The following is a 15,607-nucleotide window of genomic DNA, read 5'->3' on the forward strand; positions in this document are numbered from 1 at the left end:
ATACAGAAGTTGTACAGAGAAGAAAATCCAAGCAAGGTTCTTTAAATAGACCATATTTAGGTACAGCAGGTTTACCGACCATAATAACGATATGTATTTTTTCTGTACAGTGTTTTGAAGACTACCACTTTAACAAAGTCCTACCTAATTTCCTACTGGAAAGAGCTTAACTGTTTATTTTCTGTCAAAAGCCACAAACAGAGATACTGTAGAACAGCCAAGGTCACAATCCAAGCACAACATCACCTCTTCTTAAGTTCCTGGATTGCAAGTGGAAGACGACTAATCTACCAGTTGAGAGAAGTATGGACTAATAGGGAGTTGTAAGATATTTTTAGATGAACAAGTTCAAATGAAAGCTTTATTGTTCTCTATGACGAGAATTAAAAGCCATATAATGTCCACCACCTGAAGTGCACCTAGCTGTCTTCACATTATGCACGAAGGCAGGCAGGCACCAGCTCCAAGGCAGGTCTTAAGGACACTGCTGAGATCTCTCTACAAGCTAACGTCAAGGTCCTGCGGAGCCACACCAATTTAGTACCGTACAACTCTGCTGTACAGTAGCATAGGAAAAATGTTGATTTTAAATCAGAAGTCAACTCTCTAAGGGAAACTAAAATTTGTGCTAATCTATCAGTGCAGGGTTTGTTGAACAACTCCGAAGTTTAGAGAGCTGAAAAGTGCTGGAGAATGGCAGCGCTCCTCTAGGCCAGTTTCTAGCTAGAGAAACATCCCCTGACAGTGCCAGGTGGTTGTTCCAAATAGTACAACTTTGCCAAAGCTCCACATTCTCTAGGCTTTCAATTTCAGCTGCCAAAAACTACAACATGATCTTTACTTCCTCAAATGACATTTCTCATCAGATCAATTCAGCATTCAGCAGCATCATTTTAGAAGGCTGGTTGCTATGACAATGCTTTGTGGTGTTCTGTTAAATGCTGTCAATTCACTGGTAGAAAGAACTAAAGAACTAGCTGTTTGGGGCCTTCAGAGCAGTTCTTATCTAGAATCAGAACAGTGTTAGAGAGCTCAGAAAGCTTTAAAATACTCATGGAAATCATGAGCTTTACTAAAGAATTAACATCCTACAGATATTTGAAAATGCTTTTTTTTCCCCAAATACATTTCCCTAACCATAACTATATTTCCAGCTGGCTATATTCGTTTTCCATTGCCTGGTTTCCGTTACTGCTTTGTCCCACTATGATCTTGAAGCTGTGTACCAGACAGACAATTCAGATTTGTAAAAATAACAAGAGGAAAACAGATTGCAAAGACCTACGCTTTTAGAAACAGAAAAGGAAGGGAAAAGCATCAATAAACATCTCACTTTACAAAAATAACTGCAGCTTTTCATAACAGTTGCTCATCTGAGATAGGTTCAGAAACTAGTAAATATGCTATTAGGGTTACTGCAGACTTATTTCAACAGGCAAGAAGCATTTCATATTGGAACCAACAAATAAAACTGCATTTGTTTTAGTTTCTGGTCATTTCAGACCTCCATCTCTTTTCTCTCTGAGCATTCATTTGAACTGCCAAATATAAGAAGCAATAAGCCCCTCCACTTTACAGCAGTCTTGCCTTTTGTAAGCAAGAAATGTGAAAATTAAACTTGTCTTGAAGTCTTTATTGTGCTTCACATGGACTCATAAGATTAGCACATCAAAAGTTAGGGGAAAAATGGTTCCTGCTTATTCTACCTTTATTCTCATGTCAGCTGTGCTCTCACTGCCTGCTACAAACAACTCTACATGTACGATTTGTAGAAAATATTTAGGTGGAAAACTGCTCTGAAAAGTTCTTAATCACCACTATCATATATAGTAAGTACTCACAGACTTGTGTCAAAAACTGCACTTGGCACAGTGGTTGCTACTGTTCACAAAATCATCTTCCTTTCCTCAGTCTCCACCAGCGCTTTTCTTCACTTCCCCTCAGATTTCTACTTCTCAAAAAAAAAAAAAACAGCCCACTGCATACAACCTTCACCTATGGCACTCCCCCGTGCTTCTCTTACACTAGCCTGAACGCAAAAGAAACTGAAGGAAACTGCTTGCAGTCAATTTTCCCTTCACTCTTTCCATAAACCTTTAAAGACGTCCCTATTCAAAGGAGACCAGATAAACCAGACCTTCCTTCCAGTCATCCCTTCTTTAGAAGCATTTTATGCTACACAGACTTGCTGGTCTTTGGGGGGAAGATTTGATTTCACCTTTATCATCATGCAATGCCAGACCCTTTACAGAAAGCCCCAAAACATTCAGCAATCTTCCCCACCCTATTCCAAAGTACATCTGAAGCCCAGAAGTGGGTATTTCACATATTTGGACATCACCGCATTTAATTTTCCAACTGTTCACTCTCCAGCTCTTACCCATGAAGACACTTACATGCCATTGTTCTTTTTCCAAAATAACTGCAAACACCTTTGTGTGAGCTTTACAGAGATTTAAGGGATTTCTGAAGAAAATATATAAATACATTTTCATCCAAAATAAGAACAGTTACTTTACATGTTGTCTACGAAATTACGTATTTTTCTCAGTGTAAAGATAAGCGCAAAAAAGCAACTGGAAGAGAGACAATGCTTTCAGCAGCAGTGCTGTCATAGGCTAATACTTAAATTCTTGTAGAACTAGAGCCTAAGAGATGCTCGAGATAAGCTGCAATAGAACAAAAAGATATCAAGTATATTTTGATATGTGTTGACATTTTTGTTCTGTTAACTACTGTGTTAATTACAAGTTTCCTGCTTTCCTTGGAAATAATGTATTCAACAAAATACTGCAAATAAATTTGGTGGGAATAGTGGAGCTTGAAATCAGCATTCCTCCTTATCCGAAGCCCGTTAACATACATGAGAGAAGCTTCCCTAGGGATAAGTTCTTGATGAGGATTCACTTCAACTTACTAACGGGCTCATACAGCAACACTACAGTTTAGCAGGACTGCAATTGCAGTTCTGACTGTGCATATTAGCCAATGAGTTATATTAAAGTCTATCAATCAATATCTGAAGGGTTACCAAAAAAATTTCAAAACACTTTCCTGAAAGCAATCTATCAAACAATACGATTTCCCTAGCAGCTGCAGAAATCTAGCTTAGCAGATTCCAAAAAACCACCAGGACCTTTGCACATGAAGATCTCACTCAAATCCTTCTTAACTTTTTTCACATTGAATATTTCATATCAGGAAACTCTTTCGATTTGGTTCAAACTAAAACACTACAAGATCACATAGCCTAACCTGGAAAGATTTCCTGCTTAACACATTTAGTGATCCAAGATGTATTCCAGATTAGTGAACTATCTAAAAAATAACATTTCACTTGGATACACGTAAGCATGCTCAGAGATTTGTTTACTTATGTAGCCATGGCTGCAAATTCAGCTCAGGACACACCATGCTGCAATTTGTTTTCATAAATACCATATTCAGTATTGCCAGAAGCTGTGAAACACAAGGAATCTGGTGCCATTGCCGGCTAACCCTTACTGTGAGCCCTCAGATGCCAATTTCAGACGTCTTATGCTCTGCAAGCAACTATAGACAAGGCAATTAGATTTAGGGTGCTTTTTTCTTACCAAATATAACTTTAAAGGATGCATGTTATTAAGCATGATTTGTAAGTCACAGAAATAACTGAGCTTGCTTGCAAATAGCAATAGTAATTTACACTATATAAGGTTTCCTGCATCAAACAGCTTTTTTCACAAGACGCCAGAGTCTGGCCTTATGATAAAGTCGGCATGAAATCTTGGGACCTTCAGTTCAAGCTAAAATATTTAACAGTCTGCATAATTACCAGCTCCTGTCTGAGGAAATGAGAGCTTTATGTCAGACACTGATATCACATACGCTTGCATGGTCAGCCACAAATTAACCTCAGAGTTTAAATTTCCAGCTGTGGGAATATATATCTTAGTATGAAAGTTGGAAGACTTGATGTGAAGACTCCCCTACCCACAAGATTTGGAATTGTAAGAGTAAGAAACCTAAGTCTGAATGACTTCTTTCCCTTAACTACTTTGCTGAAAGATCACAGTACACATACCATTAAAACCATCAACTTCTGCTTAAACAGGAATCCAGTAAGTAATCTTATTCCTTAGGAGAATCTTTATTTATTTATTTAATATAAACAGGAAGACTGAAGGTTCAAATAAAGGCAACAAAAATCTCCTTATTTTAGGCTTGGAATGTTGGCAGCTGCCACAAGGTCATAAGGGATAATATAATCCATTTTATTCAAGCTTTACATTCCAGAAGACCAGCAATCACAACTGGAGTATTAAGCAACAAGACTCCTCATATTCTATGTTTTATTCTTGCATTTAAAAGGGAAATTATGCCAGAAAAGCTGTAGAAAGCAGAATTTCTGAAGAAACCGTATTTGCTACAAGATTTCTTCACTCACTCTGATGTGCTAAAAAAGTGCAAAACTGACAACAATCACTATGAAAATCTTATGTAGGAGAAGTAAAATGTCAGAAAAGTCATACCTGATGCATCCAGATGTTAAACATCTTAATCATCACTGGGCTTCATCCTCATTTGGGCTTGCATCTGTGCAATCATTTCCTGCATGCGGCGCAGCTGTAAGAGAAAACACCCACGTTTAGGACAATTTCTCTTAAGCTTCAATATGGAGTCCAAAATCCAGGAAATTTTACACCATTTTCTTCCATGGTACAATGCAGATCCTATTTACATCCTTTTAAACTAGAAATGTTAAATTCAACCAGATAACTGAACACTTTGTTTCTCCCATCCCAGATTCTTTAAAGTATTACATCCAGCTTTCACAAGAGTTTTGTACGAATACTTTGCAGAATTAATCAATAAAATTCAGATCTTTTGAAGCTAGCAATGTTTGCAGACCTGTGAATTAATATTTATTCTAGGATAAAGAAAAAACATTCTCTTCATGTATGTAGAGATACAATGCTTGAGTGAGGTGAAGAAGCTTTGCTCTGATACAAGTACTCAAAGCACACTATCCTTCATGAATACTCATCTTGTGGCTAACCAGATAATTACACAAGTTTTTAGCAACAGTAACAGCCAAAATTGCTGACAGAATTTAAAAATTTCTTCAAAGGCAAAACAGAAAGATGCTTATAAAATTTGGAAAGACAGGCTAAGCATATTAAAACTTTTTTTTTTTTAATATCTAAATGATGACATTTTCTTGGAAATAACTGTATTTCTTAAAGGCATTTTCTTAGGACGCTGACAAGTTCATTTCCATCTCATAAAAAAAATGCTTGTTATGTATCACGCCTTTTTTTATCCTCTTTTTTTTTTTTTATGTATCATGCTTTTTTTCCCATTTTTTTCTTTCTTAACATTCCTAAGAAAGAATAAAAAACACCAAGGCAGATTTTCAAAATGCATATGCAAATACCTCTAATTTGGTATACAAATAAACAGGTGTTCTGTCGTACAAATTGGAAAAAATAGGCTGCAATTTCCATGCATGCTGTATAAGATGATGCCATTTCAAACTGAAGATCACATAATGGATCTGCTGCTTGTGTAGCAAATTTTTATTATTCTAAGAATAATTGTATTGTTTTAATATTCAGCCGTTAAGCTTTATTCTTCAGGAATAAATACTTAGAGGATAACTTTCGGGTGGGGGGGGAGGGAGAAAGACGACAAAACTTTTCAACTCAAAATGCACTGTGTAAGCAACTATACTGCATTTTCATCCAGGCAACCACATTAGCCACAGAGATACTAGTTACTTCATTACATTCAGTCCAGAATAATCTGCAATGTGTGTGCAAGTAAATACGTGCAGCATTCAGCTGTCTTGATTGTTCATTTTAAACACAAAGAAACATCATGGAACAGGGAAAGAATAGCTAATGGTGCCTATATCACATTTTCTTGCCTGGCTTCAGAGCATAGCTAGAGGTAGCAGAGCTTGCCTAGAACTAGCTGGCTTACAGACTGGTACACATCTCTTGACGCAGCAGCAGAGGTCTGTAAAGGCTAATTCAGGTTCCTGTGACTACAGCATAGATAGACCCTGACAGAAGGAGATTCACACAGGAACAGCGTGGTACAGTTAAGTCTGTAGTGATTATTATATATCCATCTACAGCTTTCTGCTAAACAGTCAAAAAGCCTCTGATCAAAAAGACGACATTCTGTTGCAGGAAGGAGAAAAAGCAGAAAGTCTCAGAAATGAAGGGTTGTGTTGATTCCCTGGTTCAGGAAAATAAAGTTTCATAGATGAACTTGTACAAATGTAAGACACCTGGTCTTTTGAATTTCCCCTCTACAGCTTTACCATCAGAGTAAAACTAGCCTATTGGAAGCTTGCCTACTTTCTTTCCCAAGAGCACTTGAAACTGAGCCCCAAAATATTCCCAAAATAGCAACCATTCAGTAATCACAGGGAAAGATACTGCTGCATGTGTATTATGGAGATTTGCTCGAACACAGCATTCTGCTAATAATCAACATCATATTTTAAGACTGGATTACGTCACCAAGTCTCACATTTTCTTAACCTTAATTGACACAAACATGCCCACACCATGAAAATCATATGCTGGAAGACTCAAATCTAAGACAGGACGAAAAAAACTAGATCTGCTCTGCTCCAACACTGAGTAAGATTTTCTTTTTACATTTTTACGTAGAGCTTTTGAGATCTACTGGTGAAGAGTTAGTTCCATCCTTTAGTTAAATAATGGCAGGTTGCTGAAGCTTTCAGCGTAATTCAGTAGGAAGACGTTCAGGCACACACAAACGTGTTAAACTAAGCACGTTGTTGTATCATTATGTTAGTTCATAGTAAGACATTAGTGTTTCATTTTAATACAGGAAAGTTGCCCCCCCCCCCCCCCCCCCCCAAAAAAAGAAGAAGAAAAAGACATTTAAGCACATCTATTTACTGGAGACAACCAGTGTTTTTCACTGCGTTTTGTTTCGGCTTTTGTTGAGCATTTGATATGCAAACAATTCAGAATGGTTTCTTGTTCTAGAACTGGAGCTTCTCAAGAGCTCTTACCAAACTCACAACTATGCATTTCATAATAGCATGCTTAACAGACAACCTATGAGTAATGCTACATATCGCACACTAAAACCTGACTGCGCAACTACAATGCTGAAGTTTGAAGTAATAACTGAATTTAGAGAGAATGCACGTAAATATCTTAAGAAAATCATTTGCACAATATGAATCCTGGCAGCTCAAGCGTAAAATTCACAAATCGGCTCTTCTGTGCCTTCCTTATTTACTACTTATGTCAGGACTAAAACTTAGTTTAAACTATTGTGTAACTACTGGGTATCTATTACATGCAACTCCTGTAGCAACACAGAAAGGACACGAGCTTCTAAAATGAGAGTGAAAGTTACAGAGTTGAATCACACAGCTTCCTAATGAATTCCATACCATGGTATGGAATCCATACTGTAATGTTTTGCCCAGAATACAGACAAGTACTGCTCCTGTCTGAACAAGGTGTCTCTTTAGGGACAACCCCACAGATATCGCAGGAAAAGCGATATTAAGAACTGAACACTATTTACTTCCCACTGACATGCTTCTCCTCCCCACACCAAGTATGATTATTTCTGTCCATGCTTTTACATAAAAAGTTCCTAACAGAAGAGGCTGCAAGAATAGAACAAGATGGAAAAATGAAGTTGTAGACAGTGAATTTTCTAATACACTAGGATGTTCCCACAATAGCTGCTGTTTGTTAAAAATACTTTCAGTACCAAAGAGAAGAACTAAACTTGTTAACTGAAGACAAGAAAAATACTCCTGATAAGGTTGCCACATTGGAAAAGGAGCTAACATCAAGCTAAACGTACACTTTCATAGCACATGCTGACACTATAAATAACAGAAGTCGCTATAGTCACAGCCATCACGCTACATGGGCAGCAAGGATTGTTCCTTCAAAGAACAACTCAAAAGGACAAAAAATGCAGTTACTCAAAAAAAATTCTTCACTCCAGCCTCCAAGGGATTCCCATTGCTAATCATCTGCTAAGGGCCATCTTCTCACGATGTTCTCCCAGGACTCACTTCACAGAGGAAGGCTGCAGTGTTCTGCATAAGGTGTACCTCCTTCCCCCTACGTTGGGTAATAACGGTCGACAAAACCAAATTAAACATTAGAGGTGTTTCTATTTCTGTCAGGTCTGGAGGCCTTTATCAGCAGTCACGCTGCCTCTCCACATAAAAGTTTTCACCTTATCTTTCATGAAAATACTTATGCAAATACCTGCAATTCCAGCCAGCTACCAACACATGGAAGCATTCGGCACACCCTCACCTGCCCACAGGGCTGCTGCGAGACCCTGGCACTGCAGGCTGCCCCCGCGAGGGCTCCCATACTAAACCTATGGCAGAGTTCTTGATCTCAACTGCCAAAGGGCTAAAAACAATTCAGGAAGTAGAAGGACAAAGAGAAAACAATTTTAACACTGTGATTAATTCTTTCGTATTCAACCAATTGCTGACCAACTCCTCTGAAGACACTGGAGCCTGAAGTCTCTGGGTAGCTCACTGGAGGGGAGGAAAGAGAGAAACTTTGTTCCGTGCTGTTTTCATATAATCACAGCCTTAACATTTTTCTGGAAGTATTCTCTCTCAAAAAACTTTGAAAGATTTTTATTACAAGATATTTTCAGGGTAGGAGAAGTATTGCACAACACTATAAACTTTCCTAAGTTTGGGTGCCCATTTACACCACAATGTCAAAATAATCTGAACTGTAGCATGTTTACAGGAAAGAATGTGGATACCTTTCTTCTCGTTTTCACTTCCCAGCTCAGAAAAACAGATCATCACTTGCAGATGAACAAAAAGCACTACCAGACTGAGCAATAAATCCAAGATGACAGACTAGCTATTCCAAATTGCTGAACTGGGGACCACTTCCTTTGGCATAATAAAAGATCACTTAAAAGTGATGCCTTGATAATGATGATCCTGGCACTAACCCAAGCATTCATTCCTTCCAAGGTTATATAAACCTTAAAAAACTGTAAATAGAACTTCAAGCACCGTTACTGATGGGAATGCAAAACAGGAGGGGAAATGGATATTTGTTTTCTCTGCAAAGGCCATGGAATGCAAACCCATTTCCTCTGTGCCTCTTTCCTCCCCAGACTTTTCCCAGTCTGAACCATTGGGATGATACAGAGATGAAGGGATTTCATACCAGCTTATCTACAGAAGATTCAGCAAAGCCTCTTGATCTCTTCAAGACAATAGAACACAGAGCTTAAAAATCTACTTGTTTTTTCAAGTTCTATCCTAGTCCTCCGCAACTTCAGCAGCAGTTATTCAGAGATGATTAGTCCCAGAGGGAACTTGCAGAGATCATCCTCCAAGAAATTCAAGACTTCCCCTGCTTAGCCATAATATATAAGAACTGCATTACATACATATATATAAATACTACATATTCATTCACACAGCACGGTCAGCATAGAACAGTATATGATAATGTGCTTACTGTATCAACAGTTTCCAGCAGAAACAGTTATAGAAGATTTTTTTCAGGTGTAAACCTGAAGACAAATAGTTTTAGAAAGATACTTAAGTTTCTACTTAACTGCTAGGCAAGTATAATTTATACAGTTTAAATAAAATAAGGAGAAACAGTTATCACTTAAACTCTTTAAGTGTGTCCCATGAAACTTTGAAACACTGGATTATAAAAAGTGTTTCCAAACAATGCTCTTGACCTTTCCACAGCATCTAGTACTCTGCTGTTGTTTTGCACATAGGTCAGTAAATCCAAGGCAGTGGATTTGTGTACAGAGCACTTGCTGAAGCTCCACTGCCCTAAACTAATTTCAACAACATAGCTGCATTTTTATCACTGCAGAATTTTAAGTTACTCTATCTTATTTAATCTCTGATAATTCATATTATTAGCTACTAGTTATGGTGATAAATACAAAAAAAACATCCTAAAAGGAAATGCAGAAACAGCTGATTATGTCAACATGCCAGGTAGCCAGGGTTAGCTGTTTTTAAACGTGGATGCTACAAAGGAAAAAGGAAATGCACAGATGGAAGTAACTATGTTCCATAACCTTCCATGTACTGGAGTCTGAATGTTTCATCTCAGAAACACACAAAATTGCTTGTATTTTTATTTATAACTTCTTACTCCAAATCACTGCATGTATGCATTGGCCTTTTAAATCATGCGTCCTCCATTTATGGACTTGGATCCAAGCTGAATTGGATAAAAGAAGGATAAATAGAAAAAAAAACCACTATCTTCCAGTTGGCAGAAAGTGTTGCCACAATGAAAGCAGTCATAAGCCTTGGCACTGTAATACTTGAATTTAAATACTAGGCTGACAATCTCTGAATCTTTAGAACTTCAGCATAAAAATACTAGGTTGAAAGGCTTAGCAATAACTTGAAAGCAGAGTAAGAAATCAGGGACTGAAAAGACCAAATCCATAAATTGACTGATAAAAAAGAAGTATCAGGAATTTTGCTGCAAGTCAAGATTAAAATGAAAAGACATGCACACTAATTGTATCATGGGATTTTTAAGACTTGGTAAGCTTCTTCTACTCTGTAGCCACATGACGCACGGAGAAATTTATTGTTAACATGTTTGTACTAAATCATGCACATCAGAAATGACATTAGTCTACCAGTCTACCCCAACATATGTTTGTCAGCTACATGTGCTGTTTTAAGCATAAATTGACTTCAATGCTTAACAAAAAATAGAAATTATGCTTCGGAAAAATCAGCATGCGCACTGGAAAAGAAAAATACCCTGCCTAACAACCAAGAGTCCACTTGCTACCTACTATCCATAGTATGCAATTAACTTTGCATGGGCAGCCTGTATGTTCAGATTAGGTCTTATTTTTCACAACTCTCATCTTACAGTCTCTGGGCAGTAGTTGATGCAGAACACTGAAATCGGACCATGGAATGTTATATTAAAGAACAAAAAGTTTTAGAAGCTCTGCCTTACCTCAGCCTCTTTCTGTTGGAGGATTCTATCCTTGTCTACAACTTCTTCTTCAACAGGCCTGTTGAACAAAAGAATGCATTGATGGTCTAAGATACAGAAGAAAAAGTCTCCAAGAACAGATTGAAGGCTCATATTTCAGTTAATATAACAATGAAAAAGCATGCATGCCTTCTCACACGGAACAGAAGACATTGTTAAACTCATTTACACCCCTTTTGTAAAAATGCCATCTTCTATCTGTTCTTTGCCTACCTTGCCTTCTGTTATTTCCACATTCTAATTTTCTTCTTTCGTTTCTTATAATGGGATTAAACAGCAAAAAATTCCTATAGCAATGAAGAAATCATAAGATTCCCTCTGCCACCTGTCAATACTGCAAAATCATTCATAAAAGCAGCAGTGAAATAACTGCTTAAGCTATTTCCTTTCCTCTACGATCAAAATGCTTAGCTGAATATTTAACAAGGAAAGTAGGGAGAAGAAAAAGTTGCTATCAAGAAGGATGCAGCCTGAATAGTTGTGGATTTTTTGCATCAAATCTGCCAAGGACAGAAGCTTTATAATTATTTAAAAAAAAAAAAAAACATTACCATAAAATCGGACTCAACTTCTCTCCATACATGAAGGAATAAGGAAAAAAGCCAGCATGGCAGTCTTGAAATTACTAGAGAAGCAATATCCTACCTAACCAGATAGGCTGTGTCCTATATAAAAACGAACTCTAGGAGGCATATTTTTTTCCAGGTAGACATCATTAAATAAAAACCTATCTTGCCTGCAAGCCCATTGCTTCTCTATGCATAATTCCATTTAAAAGCATAAAGAAAAGGGAATGAATATGAAAACAAGAACAGCTGTTTGTTAGCATGGCACTTTGCAAGTTATTACTCTTCAAGAAAATAGTCACACGTTTCACTAACTCCATAGACTGCAATCTCATGAGAAATAATGAGATACAGGGGAGGATTAGTTAGGAGGATGAGTGTGTCAGATGCCACAGAGAAAAAGAAGAGACTCACAAGTAACAGGGCCCAGAGGGACACACATACTTACTTGCCAGTTCGTTTTAGCCTCTCTGAACGGAAGTTCTCATAGTGCAAATCTTGGGTCACCTCCTGCAGGTCCTGCATGTGCGTTCTAGAACAAGCAAAGGGCTATTGAACATTTTGTCCTTCTTGTCAAAGGGAAGAGAAACACCCTTTTATCTTCCATTTTCATTTCATATAATGGATGTATTCACTGGAACATTAATTGCTGTACACCAAGTCTGCCATAAAGCTAGCCAGAATACTGCTTTCATGTTCACTGGTCTTTTAATTCATAGTTTAGTATACTCCTACCAATATTATTAAAACACAGAAAGTATGCTGTCCTTTTCTTGTTCACTCATTACTTTATAGCATTTTTTTTTACATGAGCCTGAAGCACAAGAACCTTGTGAATACTGTTATCCAAAAAGCTATTTTAATTCCTAAAGTATTTCTTGACTCTTAAGTGCCGTTAGCTATAATTTGTAACTGAAAAGTAGGCAGAGTTCCTTGGCTAACATAACAGCTGACATGGCATAACTTTCAATTGTCAGAAGAGAAAAAAATGTTTGCTAGAAATGATGGCCAGTAGAGGGCAATCCCTGCCCAGCAGAGAGTAAAACTCAAAATCCACAACCAAATTCAATTTGCAACAATAGCAAGATGTCATAAAAATTACTTAAAGCTATCTACACTGGCAGAATATCTGTATCAGCTAAAGTCATAAAGGGTGAAGGGTATCACATTTAACAAAGGATTTCCCATGCTGGCAGGAAAACTGAGCTTTTCCTTTAGAATACTCATCTTCATGGATTAATCAATCATTTTCGTATTTTAAAAGCCTCTCTGCCCCACCCACTGCACTATAAGAAAACTTCAATTTACATGTATAGCCATAAAATCTGTTAACGTAAGATGTAAAAGCTATTACATGCATCTTACAAGAAAATATTTTCTATATTTTGCATTAAGTCAGATCAGAGGATCATAGAAGTAAATCAAGCTGCAGAAGGAGTATGTAAAAAAAAGTCAATGTACACTGTCATCAGGACAACCACTGAATTCAAGAATATAGGTTCTTATGACTCTCTAGTCGTTGTAACAGAATTACATTACCACAGGGGGATGGGATAATTTTACCATTACTCACACCAGCATTGTGCGCAATTTAAGGAAATCATTGTGCTCTGGATTTTCAACTTCAACAACTCCCCAGGGATACAGACGGCCTCTGATTTTTTTCCCTTTCACCTCAATAAGTTGATTGGATCCAATAACAGCAAAGGGAATGCTAGCCTAGTTGAGACAAAGCAAAACAAGTTACTGTGTAGAGTTTTGATTGGCTATTTTTTTTTTGTGGGTTTAGTTGTTTGCCTTTTTCTTTTAAGGAAAGCGCAAAGGTATTATAAGTAACAGACAGGAGACAGGGAAAGGAAGTGTTGACAAATGTATTTTACTAAAACCCTTCTACATGAAAAAACAACAAATCCTATTCTGAACAATGCAACCTCTCATTATTAATACCTGCAGTTTTGTTAGGATCAGTTTGTCTTAACAGAAGTTCAAAAGGAAATGACGCTTTGCTTTAGGAACACTTGACTGTTGTTGAAATACAGTTTGGGCATAACGTGTCATCTGACATAACATCATGCATGGAAAACAGCCAACAGAAACATACTTCAGATTCAGATTAAAGTATCTAGAGACTGAGAATTTCAGATATGTTCTTCAAGCATCTTTGTAAGTATCACAACACAAAGAGGAAATGACTTCATTAAAACCCTTATCTATTCTAACAAGAGGAAAGTTGTTAATTAGTGTAGTAACTGCACATTCTCTTTTTGCTTACATGTTAAAAGGTTTGAGTCAGAAAACAGACAGCAACTCAGTTCTTGGTGAACAGTTGCTTACATTTAAAAACGAAAAGTCGTAACACTACATTAGGAACTCTGACGAAGCAAATGGACTAAATAGGATTATAGTTCAGAAAGAAAACAAAACTTGAATTTTCTATATATATTATAAAGGAATGAAATATTTTTAGCACACAGTAGGCCTGCATAATTACTGCAGCAAAATAATAAATTGAGCAATAGTGATACTTGCCTTTAAAACTCTGGTTTGTTCTTTAAATTCCTCATCTTCATCAGAATCTGCATCAGGGAGCTGGTAAATTCTAATGCCATGTTCAGAAATCTCATCCAAAACCTGAGGAGTTTACAAAAAAAAAGGAAGGAAAATAGTAAAATCTTATTTCATTGAAAATATATTATTAGGTTAAAGATATATGCAATAGATCTACTAGACTGTTAAGTATAGAAGTCTCAAAGCATGCTTTTCTGCTCTAAGTAGTTCAAAAATGATTTAAAAATCCATTAACAGAAATTACCATTACTTATTCTTTGACTATATTACGTTCCATTAATTTCATCCTGCCTATGAAGAAAAAATAACATTTTTCATTTTTTCTTCATTCAGACAGATTTAGACCTCAAATCCATAAATACCTTAAGAAGAACAGCTCAAGTTATAAAAGCACCCATCCAGCAACCTACATGTTCTGAGACTTAAGAAACAAATACTAAGTGGGAAAATAATCACACTTATAAAATGAGCACAGAAACCCACACTACGTTTGGATTTTAAAGATTTTATTCTGCTACTACAAAAAAACGCATCTTAAGAACATCGCTGAGATTTGCTAACATAGAGGTTCTCTCTTTAGAAACAGCTTACTAACAGGCATTTAAAAAGCCAAAGCATTTGCTGAGATTACCTCTGTACTACACTAATCCATCTGTGATACAATCTACAGATTCAGAAATGGCTAAACATGAACAACTCACCTGTCTACTCAAAGGGAAACAGACTCACTGACTAAATAAATGTTTTGTGACATTTCTAACGTATGTTTGTTTGCATATGACCTTAACTAGCCTATTTTTGTTCTGTAATAGAGATAAAGATCTTAAACCCTTTCTGGATTTCAGCAAAGCTTTTGATACCATTTCTCACAGAATCCTTCTAGATAAAATGTCCAGAATACAGCTAGACAAGTACACAATGAGATGGCTTAACAATTGGATGATGGGTCAGGCTTAAAGGGTTATAGCAAATGGGGTTACATCAGGCTAGTGGCCAGTCACTAGTGGGGTACCCCAGGGCTCCATTATAGGGCCAGTTCTCTTCTGTGTCTTTATAAATGACCTGGATGCACGACTCACTACTGCGGTGAAGTTTGGGCAAAAAAAAAAACAACACACACCAACTTGATAACACAATTAAAGCTAGATTTCAAATACGAGAGGTCTTAATGAACCTCCATGTAGTATTGTTGGGTTCCTTGATCTTCTGCTGTGATAGCAACTGATAACTACAGTATAAATAAAACTGTCCAAGTAGACCTTGGTTATTAAACAGCTGTTGAAAACAAAACAATCCCTCACACCATTAGATTAGAACTGACCATGTATGAACCACAGCTATTTCCATGACAATGCTTTCTTGGCAGGTATATAAACGTCCCCCACAACCACACATGCGCACATACAATAAAATATTATTAGCCCGTACCTA

General features: G+C 37.0%; 1 protein-coding gene across 6 annotated transcripts in view; it reads right to left on the reverse strand.

Moving 5' to 3' along the window:
* The window catches only part of LOC308179508 (septin-2), a 40,021-nt gene that overhangs the window by 3,927 nt on the left and 20,487 nt on the right, over window positions 1–15,607 (reverse strand). For all 6 annotated transcript variants that reach the window (XM_080559805.1, XM_080559806.1, XM_080559804.1 and 3 more), the window contains 5 exons: window positions 14,138–14,239; window positions 13,182–13,327; window positions 12,057–12,140; window positions 11,004–11,061; window positions 4,512–4,605 (listed from right to left, as the gene is read on the reverse strand). In XM_080559805.1, the coding sequence (XP_080415931.1) occupies window positions 4,537–4,605; window positions 11,004–11,061; window positions 12,057–12,140; window positions 13,182–13,327; window positions 14,138–14,239 (459 nt within the window). In that variant the 3' untranslated portion in view covers window positions 4,512–4,536. The remainder of the gene's footprint in view (window positions 1–4,511; window positions 4,606–11,003; window positions 11,062–12,056; window positions 12,141–13,181; window positions 13,328–14,137; window positions 14,240–15,607) is intronic.

The sequence above is a fragment of the Anser brachyrhynchus genome, assembly GCF_964034855.1.
Source record: "Anser brachyrhynchus genome assembly, chromosome: 17".
Taxonomy (NCBI): domain Eukaryota; kingdom Metazoa; phylum Chordata; class Aves; order Anseriformes; family Anatidae; genus Anser; species Anser brachyrhynchus.